The following is a 25270-nucleotide window of genomic DNA, read 5'->3' as shown; positions in this document are numbered from 1 at the left end:
TTTGTCGAGTTTTGGGCCTTAGTTTGATGGGAAACGCTTTACATTTCTGTCATTTATTTAAGTTTCTTGTCATTTGTCTTTGATTATCATGACATTTTGCATTGACATTTTTGAAGTTACAAAACAAAAAAAAGTTTAAAAAAGAAAATAATATTGCAAAATATATATTTGTTACAATATATATTAATTAATTTAATTTTCTGTCATTTGTTTAAATTGATTTTACCGTCCTTGATTATCTTGGCATTTTATTGTCTGCGCCTGAAATCCTATAGGTGTAATAAAAAAAAATTGTAAAATATTTTATGGTCGTCATACCCCCCAAAAAAAAATACTAAAATGTTTTTGAAATACATTTATTTTGTGCTGCTACGTATACTACAAATACATTTACATGTTTAAATACCCTGCAATTGTACTTTTATTATACTAAACTGGTAAACTTCTGCTAGTCTGCTAACTAATTTTGTGCTTAATGCATTTAATTGTGCGAAGTAGTGCTGAAATATACTTAAGTATATTTGATATTGATAAAGTGTAACTATTGCAAGTATATTTCATGTACACTTTAAATATTTTGCATTAAACACTGATATTTTACAGAGATCATGCAATCCTTATTAATAGTGATATTAAAGCACATTTTAAGTGTAATATTAAGAAATGTGCATTGTGCAAAAAATGAATATACTAAATAAAGTTTAATTATAATCTTATATCAGTAAGTATTAAGTGATATGTCAATAAATATGTAAATGGATTTGAAGTATACTTACTATGAAATAAATGTATTTTAAATCAATTATGGCATTTCTTTTACTAGGGACTTTGATTATCTTATTATTTTACTACATTTAGTAGCTACTTCCTTGCAGTGACAAAAAAATATATATATAAAAAACCCATACATTAAAAAAAAACACTGTTCCAAAATATGTTTAATGTTAAAACATATATTAAATTATTTAACTTTTCTGTCATTTATTTAAAGTTATTTACTTTTCTGGCCATTTTACTGTGGCATTTTGATTAACTTGACATTTTACTGTATGTTGCTGAGAAGCTATAGGTGTCAAAAAAATATTGCAATATACATTTAATGTTAAAATATATAAATATATATTTAATATTAAAATATCCACCTTTTTCTTGCCATAAATTCTATGGGTCTAGCTTCCGGTCTCATCTGTGTCCAGCTATTTTTAGCTGTACAAAACAGTTAGTTTTGCTGCTTGATATTGAAAATAGGTGTGTCTTATCATATTATTTTAATGTATTATCTTAATTATGGTCACACTGGTTTGTAGTGCAAACAGTTTTACCGTTTACTGCACGTTGTTATTCTCCTAGTTATTTACCTATAGCGGCTAATGAACCAGAAATCTCACCCATAGGCTTACTTCCGTGTTGAAGGAAAAAGGTGGATATATTAAATTATTTGCTTGTCTGTGATTTTTGATTTGACATTTTACTATGTGTTGCAATGTACACTTTATTGTTACATTATGCCTACACACAGAAACAAACTTTATTTCGTCTAATAGACCAATTTCGTGTAGACGTCACAGTTACGTCACTCGCAGCTGCAGAAACACACGGTAACAAGCAGAGTGAAATGGGAAAAATCCACAGAATAAGAGATCAAATGTACTGTTGTGCCTTTGGATGTCAGAATTAGAATTCAAATTCAAATTTTTATAGAATACTGTCATCAAAACGCCATTTGAAGCTAAACGCAGACGTTTAAACTGACAGACTAATGAATGAAACCTGCTATGACTACTCTACTTTTAAAGCATAAATTTGATTTAAACAATTGGTCTACAGCATGAAATACTATTTAAACCTATATTTTTCATTTAATGTTACCTGTTTTGTCTCACAATTCTTTTTTGAGACTTTTTTTTCTCGCAAGTGCAACTAGAAGTGTGGGATAAACTCAAAAGAGAGAATGACCAGTTGATTTTTCTTATCAGAATTGTGAGATGTAATCTCGGAATTACCGAGAATAAAGTCAGAATTTTGAAATATTGAAATTGAAATTTTAACGCATATCTGCTGCTGGTTAAACGCAATAAAACGAGCAGACTGGACAGAAACGATCGTCAAAAATGCTCGCATTTGCAGCGCACACTTCTTATCAGAAAAGGTTCAATAAAGTATAGTGTTTTGTTGTTATGGGCGCATCTAAAGATTTCTTATGGATCTCAGTACTATGTCGTGTATGAAATAATGTCTGTGTGCATGTGTGTAAAACAACAAAAGGACGATTTATATGCTTAATCGTGTGTAATTGTAAGTTATATACATTGTTATGAGTAATTGTGGCTGGAATAATAATGTAGCTGTAAAAATTGCTGAAATTGAAATATATATATATTACATCTTCATGACTAGATAGACACGGTGAGTCACTCAACCGGACGTAATCCTGTCAGATCGTCCATCCTTTGAGTGAGTACAGGTCGGCCGATCTGGTTTCGTCCGTTAAAGTTAACCTTTTCAAATAACGCGGTCCCGGACAGTGAGTGACCTTACATATGCAGGTAAAATCTGAATTTCTTCAGTTATTGTTAAAAAACAAGCTAACAGACTTCATAGCTAGCGTTAGTGAAGCAGTCAGGGGGATCTTTCTGCCACCACCGAAGCTCCGCCCACAGAAAAACTAACAGGAAATTGGTCTATACAATCAGTCAATAAGCTCAAAGCCTCCATCATTTATTTTCAGCCAAAACATAGCAGTGACTCATCGTCCGCTTCCGGCCCCGTTTCCTTTCTGTGCTTTGAGTCGTACACCAGAGTTAATTTGGGCAATAAAAAACGAGGCAGTGAGGAGATAATTTTCCATAAAGCACTCGAGTAAACTTAACTAATCAGCATTCGCAGTGTTCTTGGAAGAATGTGACGCGGACGGTGGGTTCGTCGGTCCTCAGGTGGGTTACTGCAGGTGACTCATTCATTTAGTCAAGGAAAGTTGTAGTGAGACTCTGAATGAGTGAGTCATGCAGCATTGAGAGATCTGTGAGGTGAGAGGCTAAATAAAGCAGAGATGTGTTGATGTGTGATGTCACGGTTTATGGATGATGTCATCGACACTGTTCTCCACGGACGCCTCGTGCGTTTTAATACGCAGCTGACATACAAGTCTATTTGCTGCTGGCTGTTTTTCTATAATGATTTTTGTATTTTATTTTGAAGGATTTTGAATTTTAATTTAAGATTAAAAAATATGAGATGAATACGGTAAGTTGGAGCATGTATTTTTTTTGTGTCATTTCTAAAATAATTTTTCACTTTATTATATTTTATTGTCTTTTATTCAAGAAATTCATATATAGTTCATGTAGGATTAGGGTTTTGAGTTTGGGATTTAAAAATATGAGATGAATCCTTTAAGATGGAGCATACATTTCTTCAGTGCCTTCTCTCTCACTTTTTTATTTTATTTTATTTATTACTTTAATACTGAATACTCTCTTATATATAGTTCATGTAGGGTTAGTATTTTGAGCTTTTTATCCATCTTATTCTTCAATGTGGAAGTAAGCCTCTGGGCGAGACTTCCGGTTAATTAGCCGCTGTAGGGAAATAACAAGAAGAATTATAGCGTGCAGTAAACGGTAATTAAGATAATGCATTAAAATAATATGGTAAGACACACCAATTTGTAGTATCAAGCAGCAAAACAGGCGATTTTGTACAGCTAAAAAGCTGGTAGCGAATGAGACCGGAAGCCAGACCCATAGAAATGGCCACGCCCATTTTTACGGGAAGAATAAGGTGGATAGATTAAAGAATAAAAGAATATGAGGTGAATCATTCATTTTTTCCCCAGTTTTTTTGCATTTGTAGTTAATCATTTTTTATTTCTATTTAATTTAATACTTTCTTATTTGGTTCATTTAGGGTTAGGGTTTGAGCCTTTTATAGATTAAATAATATGAGATGAATATGATTTTTTTTTTTTTTTTTTGCTTTTGTAATTTTGTAACATTTTTATTTTATATATTTTTAATTTTAATTAATATTTTTTTATATAATGTTTTTATATCAATGTTTTGAGCTTTTTAAAGATTAAAGAATACAAGATTAATCCTTAAAATTGAATTTTTCAGTCTTTTTTTTTTTTTTTTTGATTTTGTAGTGTGAAATAAAACAAATAACAACATCCACTTTTACCAACAAAAAAAAAGTGAGTTTATGTGAAGACATTTGATCAGATCAGACACGATAATACTGTGGTTTAGACCAAATCACACCAGAAATTACACTCTATGATTTAGAATTACTTTGTTGTTTTTCAGAAGAAATGTTTAATTGTGTCTGCATATGTGTGAGCTTAACCGGTGTGTGTGTGTTTTGTATGTGGTTGTGAACTTGTGTGACATTAATCAGAGGTGGTCTGTGTGTGTGTGGGTGGGTGTGTGTTTAACAGTGTGGGACTGTAGACGAGCAGATTAAAGTATTAACGAAATAGTTCACCCAAAAAATGAAGACCCTTTCATTAATGAATCACCCTCATGTGTTTTACAACCTGTGTTTGTTATTATTGTTTGTACAATGACCGTTCATTATAACCACAGCATGTCAAGCTGCCTAAAGGACCAACACCACCTGCTGATGTGCAATGTTAGCACAGACACAAGGCCAAAATGGACACAATGTTCCTGTTTATGGATGAATGAATGTTTAGTGTATGTTGCAGTGTTGCAGTCAGTGCTGTTCAACACATCACACACTCACACAGCACAATATTTCACCTGGAAAAATACAAGACTACAGACATGTATAAAGAAATTGGCTTAATTTTGGTATCATGTTGACTTTAAAGTAAGCAGTTGAATTTGGATTCAATGAAAATTACTGGGGGGGGGGGTTATCATACAATGAGCAATAACAATATCTAGTTTTGAAGAAAAGATGATTATGAGCTGTTCTAATCACATTTCTGCCCTTCTTTTTCAGTATTTGGGCTGCATTGAAGTTCTCCGGTCCATGAGATCCCTGGACTTCACCACACGATCACAAATCACACGGTAATACAACTCTCTCTCAAATTAAATAAAAAAAATAGTCACAAACGTTTTAATTTTATTTTGTGCAAAGAATTGTAGGTAATATTAGTTGAAATAGCATGCACAGATGCACACTTCCCATCATAATGGTTAATTTGTTAATATTTTAATGTATTGTGCATTTCAAATTACTGTTTAGTTTTAAGTGAATTTAGATTCAGTTATGCTTTCCATTTTAATACAAAAAAAGATAATTCATAAAGTTTCCACTGTTAGTGAAATAAATGATAATATCTTATCTTATTGGGTTTAAGTGATTATCTTAAGGTTATTTATTATTTTAAGTATATTTTTAATTGTATTTATCTAAATTTAAAAATTATTTATTTTTATACATATTATTATGTGTATTATTAATACATTTTAAATATTAAAATTAATATAAAATATTAAAAATCAAAATTTATTATTACATTAGATTAATTAAAATGAAAAACATTTACAAAAGGGGATTTGTTTGTTTATTTTTGTAATAAAATGTTTTTATATAAAATAAAAAGGGCACAGATAATTGTATTAATATTTATTTACATTTAATTAATTTTTATTTATTTGTTTGTTTGTTTTTTGTGACCATTCGGTTACTTATTTTTGTTAACTAAATGAACCAATTCACTTAAATGAATCGGACTTTCCAATCGTACATTGGAATCGAGTGTGATTCAGATGTTGTTTTCTCTATTATATGTTTCTCTTATGTTTATATATTTCTAAATATTTCTGTTTGTCTGTTGTTTTGCTGCTAAATCACAGTTAATGGCTTTTGTACACTCCTTTTTAGTTGCTTTACGGTTACATCACAGTTATCACTTGGCCCCGTGTGGCGTTACATGACTGCTATCAGCTCTTTCATGGCACTTTTATGTTTTTTCTTGATTTGAATCCGCAGCCAAACACTCATTTATTGTTGCTAAAACGAGCGCGTGAGATGTGAATGTGTGCTGATGAGTCATTGCGTAACATCAGTGTAGAGGCAGCAGATCGGGTCCCAGCGGACGCCGCTTGTTTATTGAACGCTGGGCTGTGTGGGCCGCTAGCATTAGCAGCGCTGGGGATGACATGTCATATCCTCTTTTCTGCCTGACTTCCTGCTGTAGTGTTCACAGGAACACACCAGCCATTCCTGAACGCTCTCTGGACACAAAGACGGGTCCAGAAACTGAGCTTGAACGTTGAACGATCAACAGGTTTATCTATATTGCACCTCAGACATAGGTTTTATTTATTGTGTTAAACATTAAAAGTTGATCAAAATCAATGTGTCAAGAATCTGTCAAGAACATGTGCAGAAAAAAATAAGGAATTATATTTTATCCTGCTTTTAGGAGCATTCGTATATATTTCATTGTAAAATTATTTTAATTACATTTTTCATTACTGTTATTTTTTAAAATTCCCAATATTATTACTGTAATATAAAAAAATGAGTATTTATACAGTATGGTAGAATTGGTTGCATTGCATTTATGCTTACTTAAATAAATTATGTACTACAGTAATGAGCATCTAATGAAAATCAGCATTAGTGAGATGAGAATTGTCAAAAACATGAAAAGAAAATGGGGAAGATGTGCTTTATTGCTATGAAAAAGAAGTCACAGTGCAAAATAACATTTTTGGTGTTAAAATATACTTTATTTTCTTTCCACTATATATGTATGTATATATTTCCTACTGACACACTACAGCAAAAAACATTTTTAGCTGGTGAAAATACTAGTGTTCTAATTTTGGCCACTATATATATATATCAACCTTCAGCAACCCTGTTATCATCATGAACAATAAAAAATTCTAGATTCATATGCGACGATCTTTGGGCCAGATTCACAGAAACTGATCAAATGTATCCCAGACTGAAGAGTTTTGCTTTGTTTCCAGAATGCCGCTGCAGTGCCACTGTTTTCACACAGCATCTTGACAGTTTGCGCGCTCTGTACTTCAGAATTACTCATGTCTTCATATTTTTGTAATTTCTCTCGGCAGGGAGGCGATCAGTCTGGTGTGTGAAGCCGTCCCTGGTGCCAAAGGAGCTCTGCGCAAGAGAAAGGTACAGTCAGAGAATGTGTGCAAATAATAAATGCATTTGAACAGAAACTTGTTATATTGCAATGCATCTAGCTTTGAAAAAGTCTTAAAAGTACAATAGAAAGCCTTGTAAAGTTGGACTTTCAACTTGGAAACCAAAAACTGCACAAGTATGAGATGATTGCGTGCCTTTGTTATTAAGTATTTTGGCTAATTTGATAATGCTTTCAGCCTTGAAATAAAATTAACATTAAGTGATTTAATAAATTATATACTTATAGTTGCAGAATAAAAGAATTATTCAGAACATACTTAATTTTTATTTGAGGAACATGATTTTGGACCAGTGAGATTTCACTGTGGACAAAGCTATTCAGTTCAGGACAAAAATGAGTGAAATAAATTAAAATAACAGTGCTAAAAATTAAATATAAATATAATAAGACTTAATAAAATATGAAATAAAATATAAAATGAAATTATTCAGAATATATTTAATCTTAATATAAAATTCCTTAAGTGATTTAAAATAAAATTTACTTATTTTATTTCAGCTAGTTGCCAAGCCAACATTTCTCATTTTTGTTTAGTTTGACTCTAAGTACTAAAATAACTAAACCTAAAACTGAAAATAAAATTCATAAAACAGCAAAATTACTAAAACTTTAACGAAAATTATGAAAATACCTCAAAATATAAAAATAAAAACAAATTTTAAATATTAATAAAAACTATAATGGCATATCAATGATACTAAAATAACAATGCTTTCAGCTACCAGTAAAAGTGTAGTACTCTGATCTCATACATTGTACAATTTTCAAATCCAATCCACATACTTCTGCATATTTTCCCTAACAGATCAGCACAGAAAACGTGAAAAAGTCTGCAGGTTTGTCTTAGCCTGAGCAATTATTATTTTCCATGAAAACTGACCGTTTTCTAAGACAACAATGTGAATGAAGCAAATTGAATTACACTGAATTTAATTAAAAAACACCAGAGAGACGATCAGAGAGAGAGAGAGATATAGATTATTGCACATGACAACAGGAAGTGGTGGAGGTTATTGATGCAGATGGAGAAATATAAGATGGAAAAGGAGGAATAAATAAGGAAAAGACTAAATGAGGAGCATCAGAAGGTTTGGAGTGAGATGAAGACGGTTAAAGATCAAATAAAGGCCGGAGAAAGAGAAATGGCGTGCTGCGGTGTTTGTGTGTGTGTGTGTGTGTGTGTGTGTGGGCATACTGTTAGCACGGTGACTCATTCTGTACTGAGCAGCAGTAATCAGCCCTCCTGCTGTGTGTGTGTGTGTGTGTGCACGTGTGTGTGTGTGTGTGTGTGTGATGCACGTTTGCAGCCATGGAAAGGGACGTGTGCGTGCGGATTTTAGGAAAGCTTTAAAGCGTGCCGTGCCATGCCGTATGTCCCGATTTAATGAAGCAACATTGGATCGATTTAGCAAACAAACGCAGAATGATGCATTGCATGTGTGATTTTTATTTTATGAATATTCTTCCATTTTGTTATATGAATGAAGGCTGACTGGAGTGATTTGAATTGAATTTCAGTTTAATGTAGTGTGTTTGGCAAGACACTGCATTTTAATTGACAAAGCGTTTACAGCTAAATAAATTAGTAAAATAAATTAAAATAATAGTACTACAAATGAAATCTCAGTATAATGAAAATAAAATAAAATAATTTAGAACATATTTAATCTATATTTGTGGAACATGATTTTGGACCAGTAAGATTTCACTGTGGACGAAGCTACTATTCAATGCAGGACAAAAATGTGTCAAATAGATTAAAGTAACAATGCTACAAATGAAATATCAATATAATAGAATTAATCAAATATAAAATAAAATAATTATTCAGAAAATATTTAATCTTTATTTGTGGAATGTGATTTTGGACCAGTAAGATTTCACTGTTGACAAAGCTACTATTCAATGCAGGACAAAAATCTGTAAAATAAATTATAAATAAAATGACAATACTACAAATATATATAAACATCATTATAACAAGAATTAACTAAATGATTTTGGATCAATGAGATTTCACTCATATTTTTTTTTTTTTTTTGGATGAAGCTACAATTCGATGCAGAATTTTTTTTAAATTAAAATAACAGTACTGCAATAATATAATAAGAATGAGTGAAATCTAAAAAAAAAAATGAAGCTACAATTCAATGCAGAATTTTTTAATTTTTTTATTTTTAAATAAATTAAAATAACAGTACTGCAATAATATAATAAGAATTAGTGAAATAAAAAAAATCATTTTTGTGTGACAAAAAAAACAGTCATTTAGAACATATTTAATCTTAAGTTGTGGAACATGATTTTGTGTGGATGAAGCTACGATGTCGATGCAGAACAAAAAATTATCAAGCAGCCTAAGAAATAAGCAATCATCAAATATTGCAAACTTTATGACATATAAGAAGTTAAGAAGCAATTAAGAAAGGCTGAAGATGAAAACATGAGCCTGTGTTGCTCTCTTTCAGCCTCCCTCGAAACTCCTCTCCAGTATTCTGGGCAAGAGTAACCTGCAGTTTGCTGGTATGAGTATCAACCTCAACATCTCCACCAGCAGTTTAAACCTGATGACACCGGACTCCAAACAGGTCCAGAAACACACACTTCTCTCCTCTCTCATTCTCAGGATGCAGTGTTCTATTGCAGATGAATGATGCTCCTTCCTGTTTCCACAGATAATCGCCAATCATCACATGCAGTCCATATCCTTTGCCTCCGGTGGAGATCCGGTAAGACTTTACAACATCACACCCGTGATTCATTCTTCAGCTGACGTTCAGTCTCACCACACTTCATGGCAAATCTCAGAGCGCTCCGAAAAACCAAGCTGTTTAATGGCATATCCAGTTGAACAACTTTAGTGTTTCTGTTAATAAAGTACGGGGCCATAATAAATATGTTTTAGTGGTATTTTATCTTACCACCATTATTTTCACTAAATAAGCTACTGTACCTTTAAGGCTTGTGTTCATAAATTACTTTATTATTGGCTAGTTTCTGCGTACTTGTTTTTTATCAGGTTGCTGAATATTAAATAGATGTTTATATGTAAATATGGTTGGTCATATGCTAATGAGCTCATAGGTGTAGTAGTAATTCAGTTCAGTTCAGTAGATTTATGAAGTCCTCATACACTATTCCAAATAATTATATGTAATTTTACATATTAACCAGAAAAAGGTGTAGGCTGAAGCCTTTTTGCAGTTTTAATATGTAAATGTATGCGGTCATGTTAATGAGATCAAAGTCGTCATGTCATAATCATGATCATTTCATGAATTGGTCTTTTTTTAGTATTTAATATTTAATGACCTCATAGTTGTATTGTCATAATCGTGAATTAGTCATTTTTTCAATTTTTATTATGTAAGTGTGGGCGGTCATATGTTAATAAGCTCATAGATGTGATGTTATGGTCATCTCAGTTTCACAAATTAGTCATTTTTGCTGTCTGTAATGTGTAAATTTGGGTGGTCATATGATAATGAGCTCATAGATGTGATGTCATTATGACCGTTGACAAATGAGTCATTTTTGTAGTCCAGTTTCAATAAATAGTGTTGTGCTTTTCAAAGTACGTAATACATCAAACTCATTTCAAAAGAGCAAGAAATATCCTGTTTGCCATTATATGACAGCTTTAAAGAAACATGCTCATAAAAGCATGTAGAAGTGGAATTAGCTCAGTTTAGCTTTGGATCATTCTCTGTCTTCTGTCAACAGGACACGACTGATTACGTCGCTTATGTGGCGAAAGATCCTGTTAACCGGAGAGGTATTACTCCTGTCTTTTTCTCTGCTGCATGCTCTGATGATTTGTGTCATTTTTTTGAATGTTAAAATACTTTCCAACTATAAGTAATCCTTTCTTAGGTTGACTTCTTAAAGGAATAGTTCACCCAAAAATGAACATTTGCTAATATGTCCTCACTCTCAGGTCATCCAGGATGTAGATGGGTTTGTTTCTTCATCAGATTTGGAGAAATGTAGCATTGCATCACTTGCTCAACAGTGGATCCTCTGCAGTGAATGGGTGCCGTCAGAATGAGAGTCCAAACAGCTGATAAAAACATCACAATAATCCACACCAGTCCAGTCCAAACTTTGCCTTGCCTTGCCTTTTTAACTTCACTTTGGCCAAAATACGAGTCCATAATGAATAATAATGTTTCCTCCAGTAAAAAAGTCCATCTCCTGTTGACTCTCACATCAAAATCCACACATATTTGTGTAGAACTGTTTTGGACTGTTTTTGCTTGTAAACAGATCTGTGCAGATTTCTCTCCTGATTCAGACGAGATGACTTTTTCACTGGAGATAGCTATATGGATAGATAACGTGTATTTTAGCCAAAAACAATGGTTTGCAGTTAAAAACACCTTTCTACAGTAAAACTACTGACAATGATGTGATAGTCAGAAGTTATTTAATATTCAAATGAAGGGTGGGATTTTGGACCAATGAGATTTGACTGTGGGCGGTGCTAACACAGAAACAAAATGTCATGGAAAAGATTGTATATATTTTTTGTTGCTTCATCACAATGTGTGTAGCTGAACTTGCAGATGGAAACCAACGATGGATTTGTTTCTTACAAACATGCAGCCTTTCTCTTCACAAGACATTAACTGATGGACTGGAGTGGTGTGGATTATTGTGATGTTTTCATCAGCTGTTTGGACTCTCATTCTAACGGCACCCATTCACTGCAAACAGAATAGTTTTGGGTGAACTATTCCTTCAAGAGATTAACACAGTGACTATGAAAACATTACAGGGCCTATAACTAATTTCTCTGCAGAACGAACCATAACAATTACACAATGTTTTTGGTGGTTGATGTTCTTGATGGTCAACCACAGTTTTAGCTGTACAGCTCCTGAGGGCCATTTCATTGTGTTTATCACCCTGGGCCGTCCTGTAACACACATTCACAAACAAGCGTGATTGATCAGTCCACCACAGCTGCATTTAGCATCAAAAAATCAATTTCTGTGGCTGTTGTATCTTCGTCTCTTTTCATTTCATGGATCTTTTAACTTCCTGTCAGCGCAGAGGCCACGTTTTAAAAGTCTCGCTGCATTTTCTAATGCATTTTTGATGTTGTCAGAGGAAAGATCTCATAATGAACACTTTATAGCGGAGTGAGTCAGCAAATCGGCATCCGTTCCCCATCTGCTGATATCTAATACTTCAGCATGCGTGCGTGTCTTATGTTTGTGTACCTGCATGTCAGATTTATTGATGCTGCATTTTTGTGTTTCATGTATTTTGACTGATAAATCTTATGAAAATATGTTCAAGTCACAGTTCACCCTAAAATTAAAAGAAATTAAATTAATTACATTTTATTTCACGAAATATGCAAAATTTCTTATTTGTTAATATATGTGACCCTGGACCACAAAACCATTGATGTATGGTTTGTTAGGATCGGACAATATTTGGCTGAGATACAACTATTTGAAAATCTGAAATCTGAGGGAGGAAAAAAATCTAAATATTGAGAAAATTGTCTTTAAAGTTGTCCAAATGAAGTCTTTAGCAATGCATATTACTAATCAAAAATGAAGTTTTGATATATTTACGGTAGGAAATTTACAGCACAAAACAGGATTATTATAGTTATCTAAAATTAAAACCATAAAAAAACAAATGTTACTTGAAATAAACTGAAATAAAATAAAAAATATTTAACTTTAACTTATTTTATTTCAGCTTTTGTTGCACTAGCAGCTAGTTTAACTTGATTTACTAAAATAAAAACTGAAATAAAATTAATAAAATCTATTTAATAATAAACTAATAAAAATGGCAAAAAACAACTAAATTACAAAAATGTTATTTACATTAAAAACAGGAAATATAAAAAACATTTTTAAAAATGAATAAAGACTTTAATAGTATTGTAATAATACTAAAATAACACTGCAGTAAAATATATATTTTATGTATAGAAATATATAAATAGTACCATAATGTACAAAATCTTTAAAATTTGAAAAACCTGTTATCATATTTCCACAGTAATGAGAATTTAGAGGTTAAATGTGCTTAATTATCATGTCAGTTAATGACAATTCCTAAAATTTTCTTCTGTCTTTTGATTTTGGGTTGAAATATGACGTGGACAGGTTTTGTCAGATTGGTCCTGACGTGTCCTGTGTTTCTAGCATGTCATATTCTGGAGTGCTCTGACGGTCTGGCTCAGGATGTGATCAGTACGATCGGTCAGGCGTTTGACCTGCGCTTTCAGCTCTATTTGCAGTGTCCATCCAGCAAACCCTCATCCATGCACGACAGGTGAGTCCTCATCTACACCTTCGGGATTCTTATCTGAGACCCCTTCTGCCTCTCATTGTGTCCTGTCTTTAGGGTTATGAGTACAGACGAGCCCCCGTGGACGGAGGAAGGAGAGGAGTCCGCCGATCATCACTACTACAACAGCATTCCCGGAAAGATGCCGCCACCAGGAGGATTCATTGACGCTAGATTGACCAATCAGACACAAGACAGCAGCCAGGTCTGCTAATCACCCGCCCGCTGATCGATAATCACTCCAGCTCAGCTGCTTCTGCAAATGCAACTCATGTGTTTCTGTCAATATCTCTTTATGAATTAGGTTTTTGGTAAATAATGATAGTAAAGATTGTGCTATTATTCTGAAGTTTTCATAAAACATAGTATCTACCTCTATAGATACAGGAAATCAGGTCACTGAAATGAATCGAGAGAATATGTTAAATTGAGGTAATGTTTGCATTCATTTTGTTACAATTCTATTTTTATTCTATTTTGTTATAATCTCAAAACTAATAACGCAAAATACAGAACAATTCCAATATTTCCACCCCAACATACAGTATATATTTGTTAAATTAAAATAAATATTGCATTTAGTTATATCGAAAACACAAAATCAAACACAATTCCAATTTTTCCACTCCAACGTATGTGTAAAAAAAAAAAAAAAAAATATATATATATATATATATATATATATATATATATATATATATATATATATTACATTATATTTTGTTTTAATATCGAAAAAACAACTTTTTCCCACTACAACATATAATATTAAAAATAATGTATTACATATATTACATTTTTTATATATCAAAACGAACAACACAAAATACAGAATAAATCCAATTTTCTCACTCCAACATATAATTAAATGAATAATAAATGTAAATATTATGTTTTGATATAATATTGAAACAAACACCTTTCCCACTCCAATATAGATAAGAATTTAATTAGATGAGGATTATATTTTTAACAGTATAGAAACAAACAACACAAAACAAAACAACTTTCCCACAATGTATATAATGATTAAAATAAATAATATATTTAAAAGTAATATTTATTTATTTATGTTGAAACAACACAATAAAAGAACAATTCCAACTTTCCTATCCCAACATATATAATTAAATTTAAAATGGATGAATGGATGGATAGATGGATATTATTGAAAAGAACAATAGAAAATACAACCCCAACATATATAATTAAATAATTGAAAAATGATTTAACATAAGAACATTTAAGTTAGTTATCAGTACAGTGTTAGTTGTTTAAAAACATTCTGCATGATCTACTTCTTAACAGCTTGTATAAATGTTGGCATTAATAGTGTGATTTTAATTTGAGATATATTAAACTGTGGCACTAAATGATTAATTTAGATGGCTTCCTGTAGTGTGGACTCTGTTTCCTGTCTGTCAGTGTATATGGACTCCATCAGGTCGGTGATGAGGAGGTGTTTCATTACTGTTGTTGATGACTCACATGTTGTTTACTGCTGTCCACACAGGTCGCTGGAGTCGACCAGACGTACTACCAGGGCCGACCCATGTTCATCCAACAAGGTAAATTTCCCTTTATTTTCTCCGTTTTCACATTTAGATGGACAGATCGCCCAAAACACCTCATGTCAATGCAAAAAACAATTCTTCAAAATATCATCATCGTTCTGTCTGTGCCTTTCGTATAGGGTCCTGTGACATATACAGTCTCCCTGAGGTCAAAGGTCAAGCCCCTAAGGCAGGAGAAGTGCCCACGTATGTGAACACGCAGCACATTGACACGCAGGTGTTGGCCGCCCTCCAGGGAGAGTCAGAGACGCCGTCTGAATCGGGCATGAGCGGGACAGCTAAAGACAGCCCGAGGAAGGACCTCTTTGACATGAGTAAGAGTTTAGAGGCAATTCATTCCTAACACTGCTGTAGGACTATATAATGTCCCTGTTTTACAGCACCATCACCATCTTTTCCATGACATTTTGTTTCTGTGTTAGCACCGCCCACAGTCAAATCTCACTGGTCCAAAATCCCACCCTTCATTTGAATATTAAATAACTTCTGACTATCACATCACTGTCAGCAGTTTTACTGTAGAAAGATCATAAATGTGAGGAAAACATGACAAAAGCACTTTAATTTAGTCAAAAAAAGTTTCATTAATGAATCCCTGAATACATTTTGCGATGATATAAACAATCAGCACATTGTTTTCTCGTGCCATCAGAGCCGTTTGAGGACGCCATCATGACCCAGACTCCGGCTCCGGCTCCTCCAGCCTCAGAACTGCATAAAGCGGCGTCCGTGGATAACTCCAGTCCTCTGCTGATGCGCGCGGCCGCCCTGAGAGCTCAGGAGGAGCTGGAGGACCAGACGTGGTACCACGGAGAGATGAGCCGCCGCCAGGCCGAGAAGCTGCTGCTCCACGACGGAGACTTCCTGGTGCGGAAGAGCACCACAAACCCGGGCTCGTACGTCCTGACGGGGATGCACAACGGCCTGGCCAAACACCTGCTGCTGGTCGATCCGGAGGGAACGGTGAGAGCCACCTTCACCCATGTTTTCAATGACCTGAGAGTGTCTTTTAATTCATGAGACCGGGCTGGAAAATTGATACATGTAGTATTTCTGAAACATAAAATACTGCATATATAAAAATAAATAGTGTTTTTAACTCCGAAATTGCTAGTAAATTTCAAAAATAATTACAGAGAAATGGCACATTGACTTAAACATGAAATTCGAAGTAGAAAGACTGAAATAGCATTTTCTTGTAAGACCTACTCCAGTATTTCTTTTTATCTTTGTTTTGAAAGCTGTTTTTGCAGTGTATTGAAGTAAATATAGTGGGATTCGAACTCTTGAGAAAATGCTTCTATTTTAGGTTCTTTTGTAGTTTTAAGTAAAACAAACTTGATCATGTTCTCCAGCATGATTTGAAATCTTGAGCTTCAGTGGGAAAGAAGATCTGATGAAGTCACGCTCATTTGCTTATTTTAGATTAGTCACGTAGAGATACTGCAGAATCTGAAACAGATCATTTTATCATTTTATTTAAAACATTCCCAAATCCTAAAACAGTTTAGTTCCAGGTTTAAATGAAGGAAGTACAAAATTGCCGATGTGGACTTTTGAACTCCATTGTAGTTGCCTCAAGTTTGGGGTCAGAAAGATTTTTTTTTTATATTTTTGAAAGAAGCCTCTTCTGCTCACCAAAGCTGCATTTATTTGATCAAAAATACAGTAAAAACAGTAATATTGTGAAATATTATTGCAAATTAAAGTAAGTGTTTTCTATGTGAATATAATGTAAAATGTAATTTAATTCTGTGATGCGCAGCTGAATTTTCAGCATCATTGCTCCAGTCTTCAGTGTCACGTGATCCTTCAGAAATCATTCTAATATACTGATTTGCTGCTCAAAAGGGTTTATTATCAGTAACTAAAATTAAACTGAAAATTATTAAATAATGATTGTTATTTCAGCTAGTTGTCATTTTCATTTAGTTTAAAACTTAACAAAAACTGTATAGACATAAAAAACCCTAATAAAATGTCACAAAATTACTAGAACTTTAACTAAAATTCAAATTAAAATAAAAACTCAAAATATTAACAAAAACTATAATAGTACATCAATACTTAAATAACCATTTCTTATTAATATCAGTGTTGAAAACAGTTGTGCTGTTTCATATTTTTGTGGAAAATGTGATACGTTTTTCAGAATTCTTTGATGAATAGAAAGTTCAAAAGCATTTATTTAAAATTCTTTACCATCACTTTTGATCGATTTAATGCATCCTTACCGAATAAAAGTATTAATTTCTTTTAAAAAGTTTTAAATTTTTCACCGGTAGTGTATATACTGTGCTTAAACTTTCAAATCAAATCTATGTCTCCTCAAGGTCCGGACGAAAGATCACATATTCGAGAGCATAAGCCACCTGATTGGCCATCACCGTGACAACAACCTGCCGATCGTGTCGGCGGGAAGCGAACTGTGTTTGAAGCAGCCGGTGGACAGAAAACAGTGACGACAGCTGAAATCCCGCAGGAGGCTCACGGCGCCGCTCTTTCACGACAAAACAAACACGCTCAGATGACTGATCTCCGTCGGAGAACACGTGGCGCTTGTCCCACTGCTTGACTGTGACGACGCGGGACGGCGCTTGTAGACGGACGATTTTAGAAAGCGCTCTCACCGAAAGCTGATTTCTAGAACTGACACAGTTATTTTATTGCGCTGGTTGAGAATCTCTATTTTTGAAGAAGACGGCGGTGGATTTTCGGTGGACGACGGGGACAAGTTTGGACGAACTCGGTCTCCAAGAGGGATGCGACGAAAACTAGATAAAGAGTATTTTAGAATAAAAAAGTTTTAGTTTTGTCTATCAAGCACAACCGGATTTTCACGTTCGTTGGTAAGAGATAGAAGGAAAACTAATATTTGAGAAAACGTCAATGAAAAACAAAAAAACAAAGCTGTTTATATCGACCTATTTTAGGAGTTGGTCCTTCACTGCAGCTAGTGTGCGAGATCATTTGGTAGCTTCACTGCTTTTCAGAAGGAAGATGACGTGAATTTGTTTGCTTTAACAGAAATCACACTCCGACATGCTGCACGAGCGCACACACACGCGCACACGCACGCACACACGCACGCACACGCACACGGCTTTAAAGTACCTTCATTTTTCTATGACGTTGAAACCTGTGGCACTCGCATGACTTAAAACCTTAATTGTACTTGTGGTCATTGTTGGTAGCATCCAGAGCCCCAGCGGAGGTGCTTTTGTGTGCTCACAATGTAAAATATTTATGCTTTTCCCAGTATTCCTTGAGTTTAGCTCCTTCTTTAAACGTGTCAGAGGTGTGTAGTCGCTCGGCTCGGGCCTTTACTTTATACCTTGGATGTTTCTATCGGTTCTGACTTTCATGGTTTGACTGTGGGCTTCACAAACACACACACTGGTATTATGATTCCTCTTCTGATGATTATTTTCAATTAAACGGTTCTAAATGAATAGCACAATCAACGCTTTTCTGTGTGAGAGACGGTCTGGTGTGTTACTGGACAAACATTTTAGCCACGAGTCACATGCTTCTGTTGCGTTTTGTGTTTCCCTTTAAATCCACATTTTAGATAAATGAAACTTGCATTTGATACAATTACTGTTTAGTAAATAGCACTAAGATACGAACGTTATTATAAAGTTTTCATGCATACGGGTGAATCTCATAAAAATGTCCAGAAATTAAGAAATTGACCCCAAAATCAACATAAAATCATATTTTTCTCTTAAAGACATTGAAGCTTAATTGTCATGAAAATAATGCAACAAAATCCTAATGTTCCTTCAAACAGGTTTCATTTTCTTTATGCTGGCTAAAATTGATTTTCTTACTGTTTAAGATATGAACTTATAAAGTTATCATGCATAAGGGTGAATCTTTAAAACAAAAAAAAAAAAAAAAAATCAACAGAAAATTCTATTTTTCTCATGAAGACATTGAAGCTTAATTGTCATGAAAATGATGCAAAAAATATTAATGTTCATACAAACAGGTTTAATTTTTTTTTTTTTATGCTGGATATAATTTATTCTTTTTTTTTTTTGGCAATCTGATACAATTACTGTTTGAAAAATAGCTCCAAGATATAGACTAATTGTCATTTCCTACAAACAGGCCTCGTGTTCTTTTTGCTGAATATTATTATATTCTTCTTCTTTTTCATCCAATGTAATTACTGTTTGGAAAATTGCAAAAAGATATAAACTTGTAAAATGATACAGCATAAATAAGGTGCATAAAAATCTCAAGAAATTGACCTAAAAATGAACAAAAAATTATATTTGTCATGAAAATAATCCAAGAAATATTAATGTCATTTTAATATTAATTCATTTTCTTCATTTTGGGAGATTCACCCATAAATTGTGATTTGCATTAATGTGAAATAGGTTTTGTGGTCTAGAATGAAGTTTCATATTTGCTCAACTGTGGATCTCTTTTCTTTCTCTAAATTTTAATATGATCGTTTAATATATCGTTTGCATTATTGCATCACTTTGAATATTGTCTTTCTCACACAAACGCAACACATGATATTTATGTATTGAACTTTGTGATATTAAACTGTGGAAACATTGATTTGGAGGCACAGGATGAATTAAAAAAAGAAAAAAATATTTGGTTTTAAATTTATTTGAAATGATTTCAATTGAATTGATTAAATACTAAATAACACACAAGAAAATAATCTCATACTTCAAAATTTACAGCACAAGATAAAATCAGTACTTCTACATAAAATGCATATTTTGTTGCTAAATATTATATCACCATCTATTTTGCAAGTCAAAGTTTCATTATTCTAGCCAAAACTGAAAACTGAACAGAAGGGTTTGAAAAGAAACACTACTTCAGTTTAAGCTCCTTAAATCTTTACATAATTTTTCACAAATTTCTAGTTTGCAAAATTAATGAAGGATTTTTTTTTTCCAGCGATGGTCATTTTTCCCCAAACGTAAACTGCCAAATCCCAGCATAATTTCACAGAACTTTGTTTATCTAATGTTAGGGAAAGATGTTCTATTATATTACTCTCATTAAACGGACTCCAAATAATCAGTGGTGGTTTAACAATCCCAAATCTTAATTATTCATTACTAAAATATAGTTGATTTGCAAACAAGTGTTGCTTCGCCATCCCGAGTTGTGTTCAGGAAAACGTGCCTTTTATTTGTACTATTGTGCTTTTCTCTTGAAAGTGCAGTAGTCGAAGCACCTTCCACTGAGAGTTTGATCACAGCGGTTCACATGCAGGCCATGAAACAGGTGACAGAATTCAACCTACGAAAGTCCAGTCTCTGCTTGTATGAATTATTCCTATTCTTTATGATTGGTGGCAATAAAAGAATCATGTGTATTACTCTTTGATTGCGCTGGTTATTCGGCTGAATCTGAACACGTTCAGGTCATATAGGAAAGAAATAAGAAATTATGTTTTGCATACATATTCCAAAATATGAAATAATCATGAGCATCACAGTTTAGTTTGTGCTGCTTGAATGTGTCCAGCAGGTGGCGCAAGTGCACTATTAATATTTACTTACACAAGACTTATGTGCTGTACCATAACCAGCTGCATTGCTTTAAATCGTTAAGGTTTTATTCTTGCCGTGTATGTTTACTCCATACAGACTGATCTTGTATGATTGTTCTTTGGTAAAAGTTTGAGAAGTTATTTCAACAAAAATTAACAACCTATATACAACGTATCATACAGACTGAAGTGTCAAACATGCTAGTATAATATATATATATATATATATATATATATATATATATATATATATATATATATATATATCAGCACCTGGCATAAAAGGCTTTAGGTATACAGATCAGTGCATCATTAAACATAGCACTAAATAAATACTGTCAATATTTATAGGATTGGCAAATTAGTCTTTTCTATGTCCTGTCTGTACAGATCAGCTACACCGAATACAAAAACGATTTTCTTACTCGGTATTTTGTGTTGTTTTCAGTACAAATATCTAAACATTCTTAAATCAAAGCACATTTTCTTGAGGAGGAAAAGGACTAAAGATATAAAGTCTTGTTTTCTGAAAAACATCAAATTCAAGCGAGTTTTTGCTTAAAACAAGAAATAAGTAAATAAGTAAAATAAACTTCATTCAAAACAGTGTTATTTTAGTATCATTGAGATACTATTATAGTTTTATACTTGGAATCTTTTATTTTTTTATATTTGCTGTTTTCATTTTAGTTTTAGCAATTTTTATATACTATATATATATATATATATAGTTCTATTAATTTTCATTTCAGTTTTAAACTAAATTAAAATGAGGAATGTTGGCTTGCCAACTAATTGAAATAAAACGTTTTCTATTTATTTATTTTATTTTATTTCAGCTAATGTAACAAAAATGTTTTTAATTGTTTTAATTTTAGCTTTAGTTAACTTTAAAAACCCTGATTCAAAGAGAAAATCATTTTTTCTGACCCCGTAGGCAGATTTTTTTTTTCTTGTTTTAACCAGAAATGTACTTAAATTCTGGTACATTTTTCAGAAAACATGACGACTTATCTTTTTTCTCAAGTAAATGTGTTTTGATTTAAGAGTGTTTATATACTTGCACTGAAAAACGGCATTAGGAAACATTTTTTTTGCAGTGTAAGAACATTTTTCCACTGCTCAATATGCACTTAACATGTGCTGAGGCTTTATTGTGCACTTTAGTATACACTAATGCTGTAGTTTGCATTTCAGCAAACACTCCGACTACGTTCACATGGACATCAGTAATCTAATTATTTACCTTATTCTAAATAAGACAATATTATGATTAAGGTGTTTACTGCTTTTAGAATATTCATGTTCCCGTTTTACATGTATAGATCGATTAATGGCACACATCATTACGTCCGCTCCAGAATTTTGTCAAATGATTAATTGCATGCAAAATAAAAGTTTTTGTTTGCATTATATATGTGTGTACTGTGCATATTTATTATGTCTATATATAAATACACATATATTCATATTCTTATGTTTTATATGATATAGAAATATATTTCATATATAAATGTAACATATTTTTCTTAAATATATATACATGCATGTGTTTGTATTTATATATACACAATAAATATACACCGTATACACACATATATTATGTAAACAAAAACTTTTATTTTGGATGCGATTAATCGTTTGACAGCACTCAATAGATAAGCATATAGTTAGTTTTCATTATGATGCCATATACAGTTTTGGGTGTTTCATTTTTATATTTACAAAAGCTTTAAATGCAGTAAATTATTGTCATGCTATACATGCAAACAGACGACGCCGTTGTTAAAGCCATGCGCTGTCGTGAGTGAATCCTGTCGCAAAATGCAGCGAAAAGTGCTACACGACAGGTGTGTACATGTCTATGCTGCACTTCGATAATGCGACTAAAATAGCAATACTCCCCATGTCTTAATTAGATTTTTGTTGACTTTAGCCAGATTAAGGTAATCAAAAATCTCTGTTTACATGGTAGATTGTTGTCAAGCGTTTTAAAATTGTTGTCCATGCAAACGTACGCAATACTGCACTTCGATAATACGACTAAAATTGGAATACTCCCCATGTCTTAATTCAATTTGTGTTTACTTCTAGTAATCAAAAATCTGTTTACATGGTAGATTCTTAATCAGAGTATTGTCTTAATCGTGTTAAAATCGGATTACTGTTGTCCATGTAAACGTTACTGAGTGCTTCAGCTCGTGTTAGTCTGATTCTGTGCGTTGGCGTCTGGGTTTTCCTCTTCGGCCGCCCGATGGCAGTTGGAGCTGGATTTGCTCCGGCTGGGGTCCGTGTTCTGCTTGCACCCCATCCCGCCGTCCCGCAGCAGACACCCGCACACGAGCCTGTAAAACGCCCGGCGCATCTCCCTGCTGGCCAGCGTGTAGATGACGGGGTTCATGGCGGAATTCAAAACGGCCAGCGCCACGAACCAATCGGCTTTGAGCAGAACCGGGCACTTTTTGTTCCCGCAGGCCACGTCGACGAGCAGCAGCACGAAGATGGGCGTCCAGCAGGCGATGAAGACGCCCACCACGATGCTGACGGTGCGCAGGAGCGCCATGGAGTGCTTGCAGTTGCTGTGCTTGGTGACTTTGCGGCTGCTGCTCTTGACCAGGGCGTAAATGCGGGCGTAGAGGACAGAGATGGCCAGCAGGAGCGAGATGAAGATGGTGATGCAGAACGCAACGTAGCTCTTGCTGTACAGAGGTAAGATGGTCGAGCACTGAGGAAGATCTTCTAAACAGTTCCAGCCTAAAATAGGCAGCGCTCCCAGTGTGATCGCGATTAACCAGCAGGTTCCTATGAGCAGAAACACCCGGTAGTTTTTGCTTGTGTCGTAAGGCCTCATTTTGATCATAGTAAGGTGGCGTTCGATCGCAATCGCAAGTAAGCTGAAAATAGAAGCGCCTAATGCTACAAACATACTCCCTTCGCGAACAAACCACTCGGCTGGAGACAAGTGTATCGTCCACTGTCCTGACATCAGCAGGTTGACTATATAAGTCACGCCGGCTAACAAGTCGCACAGAGCCAGGTTGGCAATAAAAAAGTACATCCTGTTATGGAATTTGTGGTTTTGCCAGATGGCCACCAGCACTATTAGGTTCTCCAAGACGATGAGGCCGCAGACGACCAAAAACACCGCGGTTTTAGGGTCCAGCGGAGCGCCTTCGGTGTCATTGCGATTGCTTAGTTTCCCCGTGTAGTTGTAATGCAGGAAAATATGTTGGTTGATCATTGCGGGACGATTCGGACTGGATTTTTCCGGACAGGAGCGGATCGTACAGGTAAGACGGGTCACGGATGGGTGTTGGCGAGCGGGTCGACTGCTTTCTTCAGGGTTTACCTGTCAGTCATCACCCTGTACTGTCATGTCGGTGGCACACATCTGCCTGTGGAGTCAACCAGATGTGCTTTAAAGACCATGATCTAGAATGATCCAGTCAGATCTGGATTTTGTTTCACTTTTTCATGTAAACTTGACTTTAGCACAGCTGGAACATCTGAGATACTTTTCCAATATGCTTAAAGTCACAATAAAGAATTAAGATGACTATCAAGAATAAATGATTGTAGTTGTACAAAAATATGGTGCCTCTAGATATATATACGGTAAGTATACTTCAGGATACTGTACAATACTGTTCAAAGGTTTGGGGTATGTATTTTTAATGTTTTTGAAAGAAGTCTCTTTATGCTCACCAAGGCTGCGTTTGTTTGATTAAAAGTACTGTAAAAATTGTGAAATATTATTACAATTTAAAATATATGTTTTCTATTTCAATATATTTTAAACTGTAATTTATTTTTGTGATCAAAGCTGATTTTTCAGCATCACTAGTCCCGTCTTCAGTGTCACATGATCCTTCAGAAATCATTCTAATATGCTGATTTGCTGCTCAAGAAACTATTATTATTATCAATGCTGAAAAGAGTTTGTGTATTTTGTGGAAACTTTTTTTTTTTTTACAGAAGTCTTTGAAATGTACGTGAATCTTTTTCTTAACATTATAAATATCTTTACTGTCACTTATGATTAATTGAATGCATCCTTGCTGAATACAAGTATTAATTTCTTTCAAAAATGAATCTTGCTGACCCCAAACTTTTGCATGGTTTTGTATTTCAAAGGAAAACATGGTACTATACTCTCTTAGAAAGTCCATCTTAAACTTGCAGTTGCTTCTTATAACATAGCTTATAACATGCTTTATATTAACACATTAAACACCATCTGAATTTTTAACAGCCTACTTTTTGTTAGAGTAATATAACATGCATTGCATGCAACATTTAATATAGCCTACTACGATTCAGAATAATTCAATGCACAAAACTTACTTTGTCGTTTGCATTGAACTTGCTGTGGTGCGCATGATTTCATTTAAAAACCAGCACAACAAAATATAGTTTAGTTTCCATAAAAGTTAGTATCGTATAGATTTTTTTTTTTTTTTAAATATATATCTGACAAGATATTGTCTTTGATTACTCACCATCAGATATCACGAACCGCAGAGTTTCTTCACTGAGACCCATTCGTGTCGAGTTTTGTTTAAATAGGAACTGTTATATTTCCATCTTTAATGTGCAGAAGTTCAGACCTCAGGAAAGTAATCAGTCTGCGCGCAATGGAAGAAAGTCCTTTCTCACAGTCCGCCGCAGGTCTGCTGCTCTTTT

General features: G+C 33.8%; 2 protein-coding genes across 4 annotated transcripts in view; one reads left to right on the top strand and one right to left on the bottom strand.

Annotated features, from left to right (window-relative positions):
* Nucleotides 1-20658, top strand: part of shc3 (SHC (Src homology 2 domain containing) transforming protein 3) — a 31687-nt gene extending 11029 nt beyond the window's left edge. For all 3 annotated transcript variants that reach the window (XM_058758126.1, XM_058758127.1, XM_058758128.1), the window contains 11 exons: nt 4966-5036; nt 7062-7125; nt 9628-9747; nt 9835-9888; nt 10883-10934; nt 13333-13462; nt 13535-13682; nt 14991-15045; nt 15171-15365; nt 15704-16014; nt 17385-20658. In XM_058758126.1, the coding sequence (XP_058614109.1) occupies nt 4966-5036; nt 7062-7125; nt 9628-9747; nt 9835-9888; nt 10883-10934; nt 13333-13462; nt 13535-13682; nt 14991-15045; nt 15171-15365; nt 15704-16014; nt 17385-17513 (1329 nt within the window). In that variant the 3' untranslated portion in view covers nt 17514-20658. The remainder of the gene's footprint in view (nt 1-4965; nt 5037-7061; nt 7126-9627; nt 9748-9834; nt 9889-10882; nt 10935-13332; nt 13463-13534; nt 13683-14990; nt 15046-15170; nt 15366-15703; nt 16015-17384) is intronic.
* Nucleotides 19018-25255, bottom strand: LOC131528768 (sphingosine 1-phosphate receptor 3). Its single transcript, XM_058758129.1, has 2 exons — nt 25087-25255; nt 19018-23982 (listed from the first exon to the last, which is right to left on the bottom strand). Exon 2 carries the CDS (start codon nt 23826-23828, stop codon nt 22782-22784), a length of 1047 nt encoding a protein of 348 aa, XP_058614112.1. The 5' UTR covers nt 23829-23982; nt 25087-25255; the 3' UTR covers nt 19018-22781.
* Nucleotides 25256-25270: the final 15 nt, after the last annotated feature.

This window comes from Onychostoma macrolepis, chromosome 21, assembly GCF_012432095.1.
Source record: "Onychostoma macrolepis isolate SWU-2019 chromosome 21, ASM1243209v1, whole genome shotgun sequence".
Classification (NCBI taxonomy): domain Eukaryota; kingdom Metazoa; phylum Chordata; class Actinopteri; order Cypriniformes; family Cyprinidae; genus Onychostoma; species Onychostoma macrolepis.
This window is presented reverse-complemented; position numbering and strand designations above follow the sequence as displayed.

Excerpts from the sequence above, each read along its gene's own strand:
- LOC131528768 (XM_058758129.1), bottom strand. The coding sequence starts at position 23,828 with ATGATCAACCAACATATTTTCCTGCATTACAACTACACGGGGAAACTA.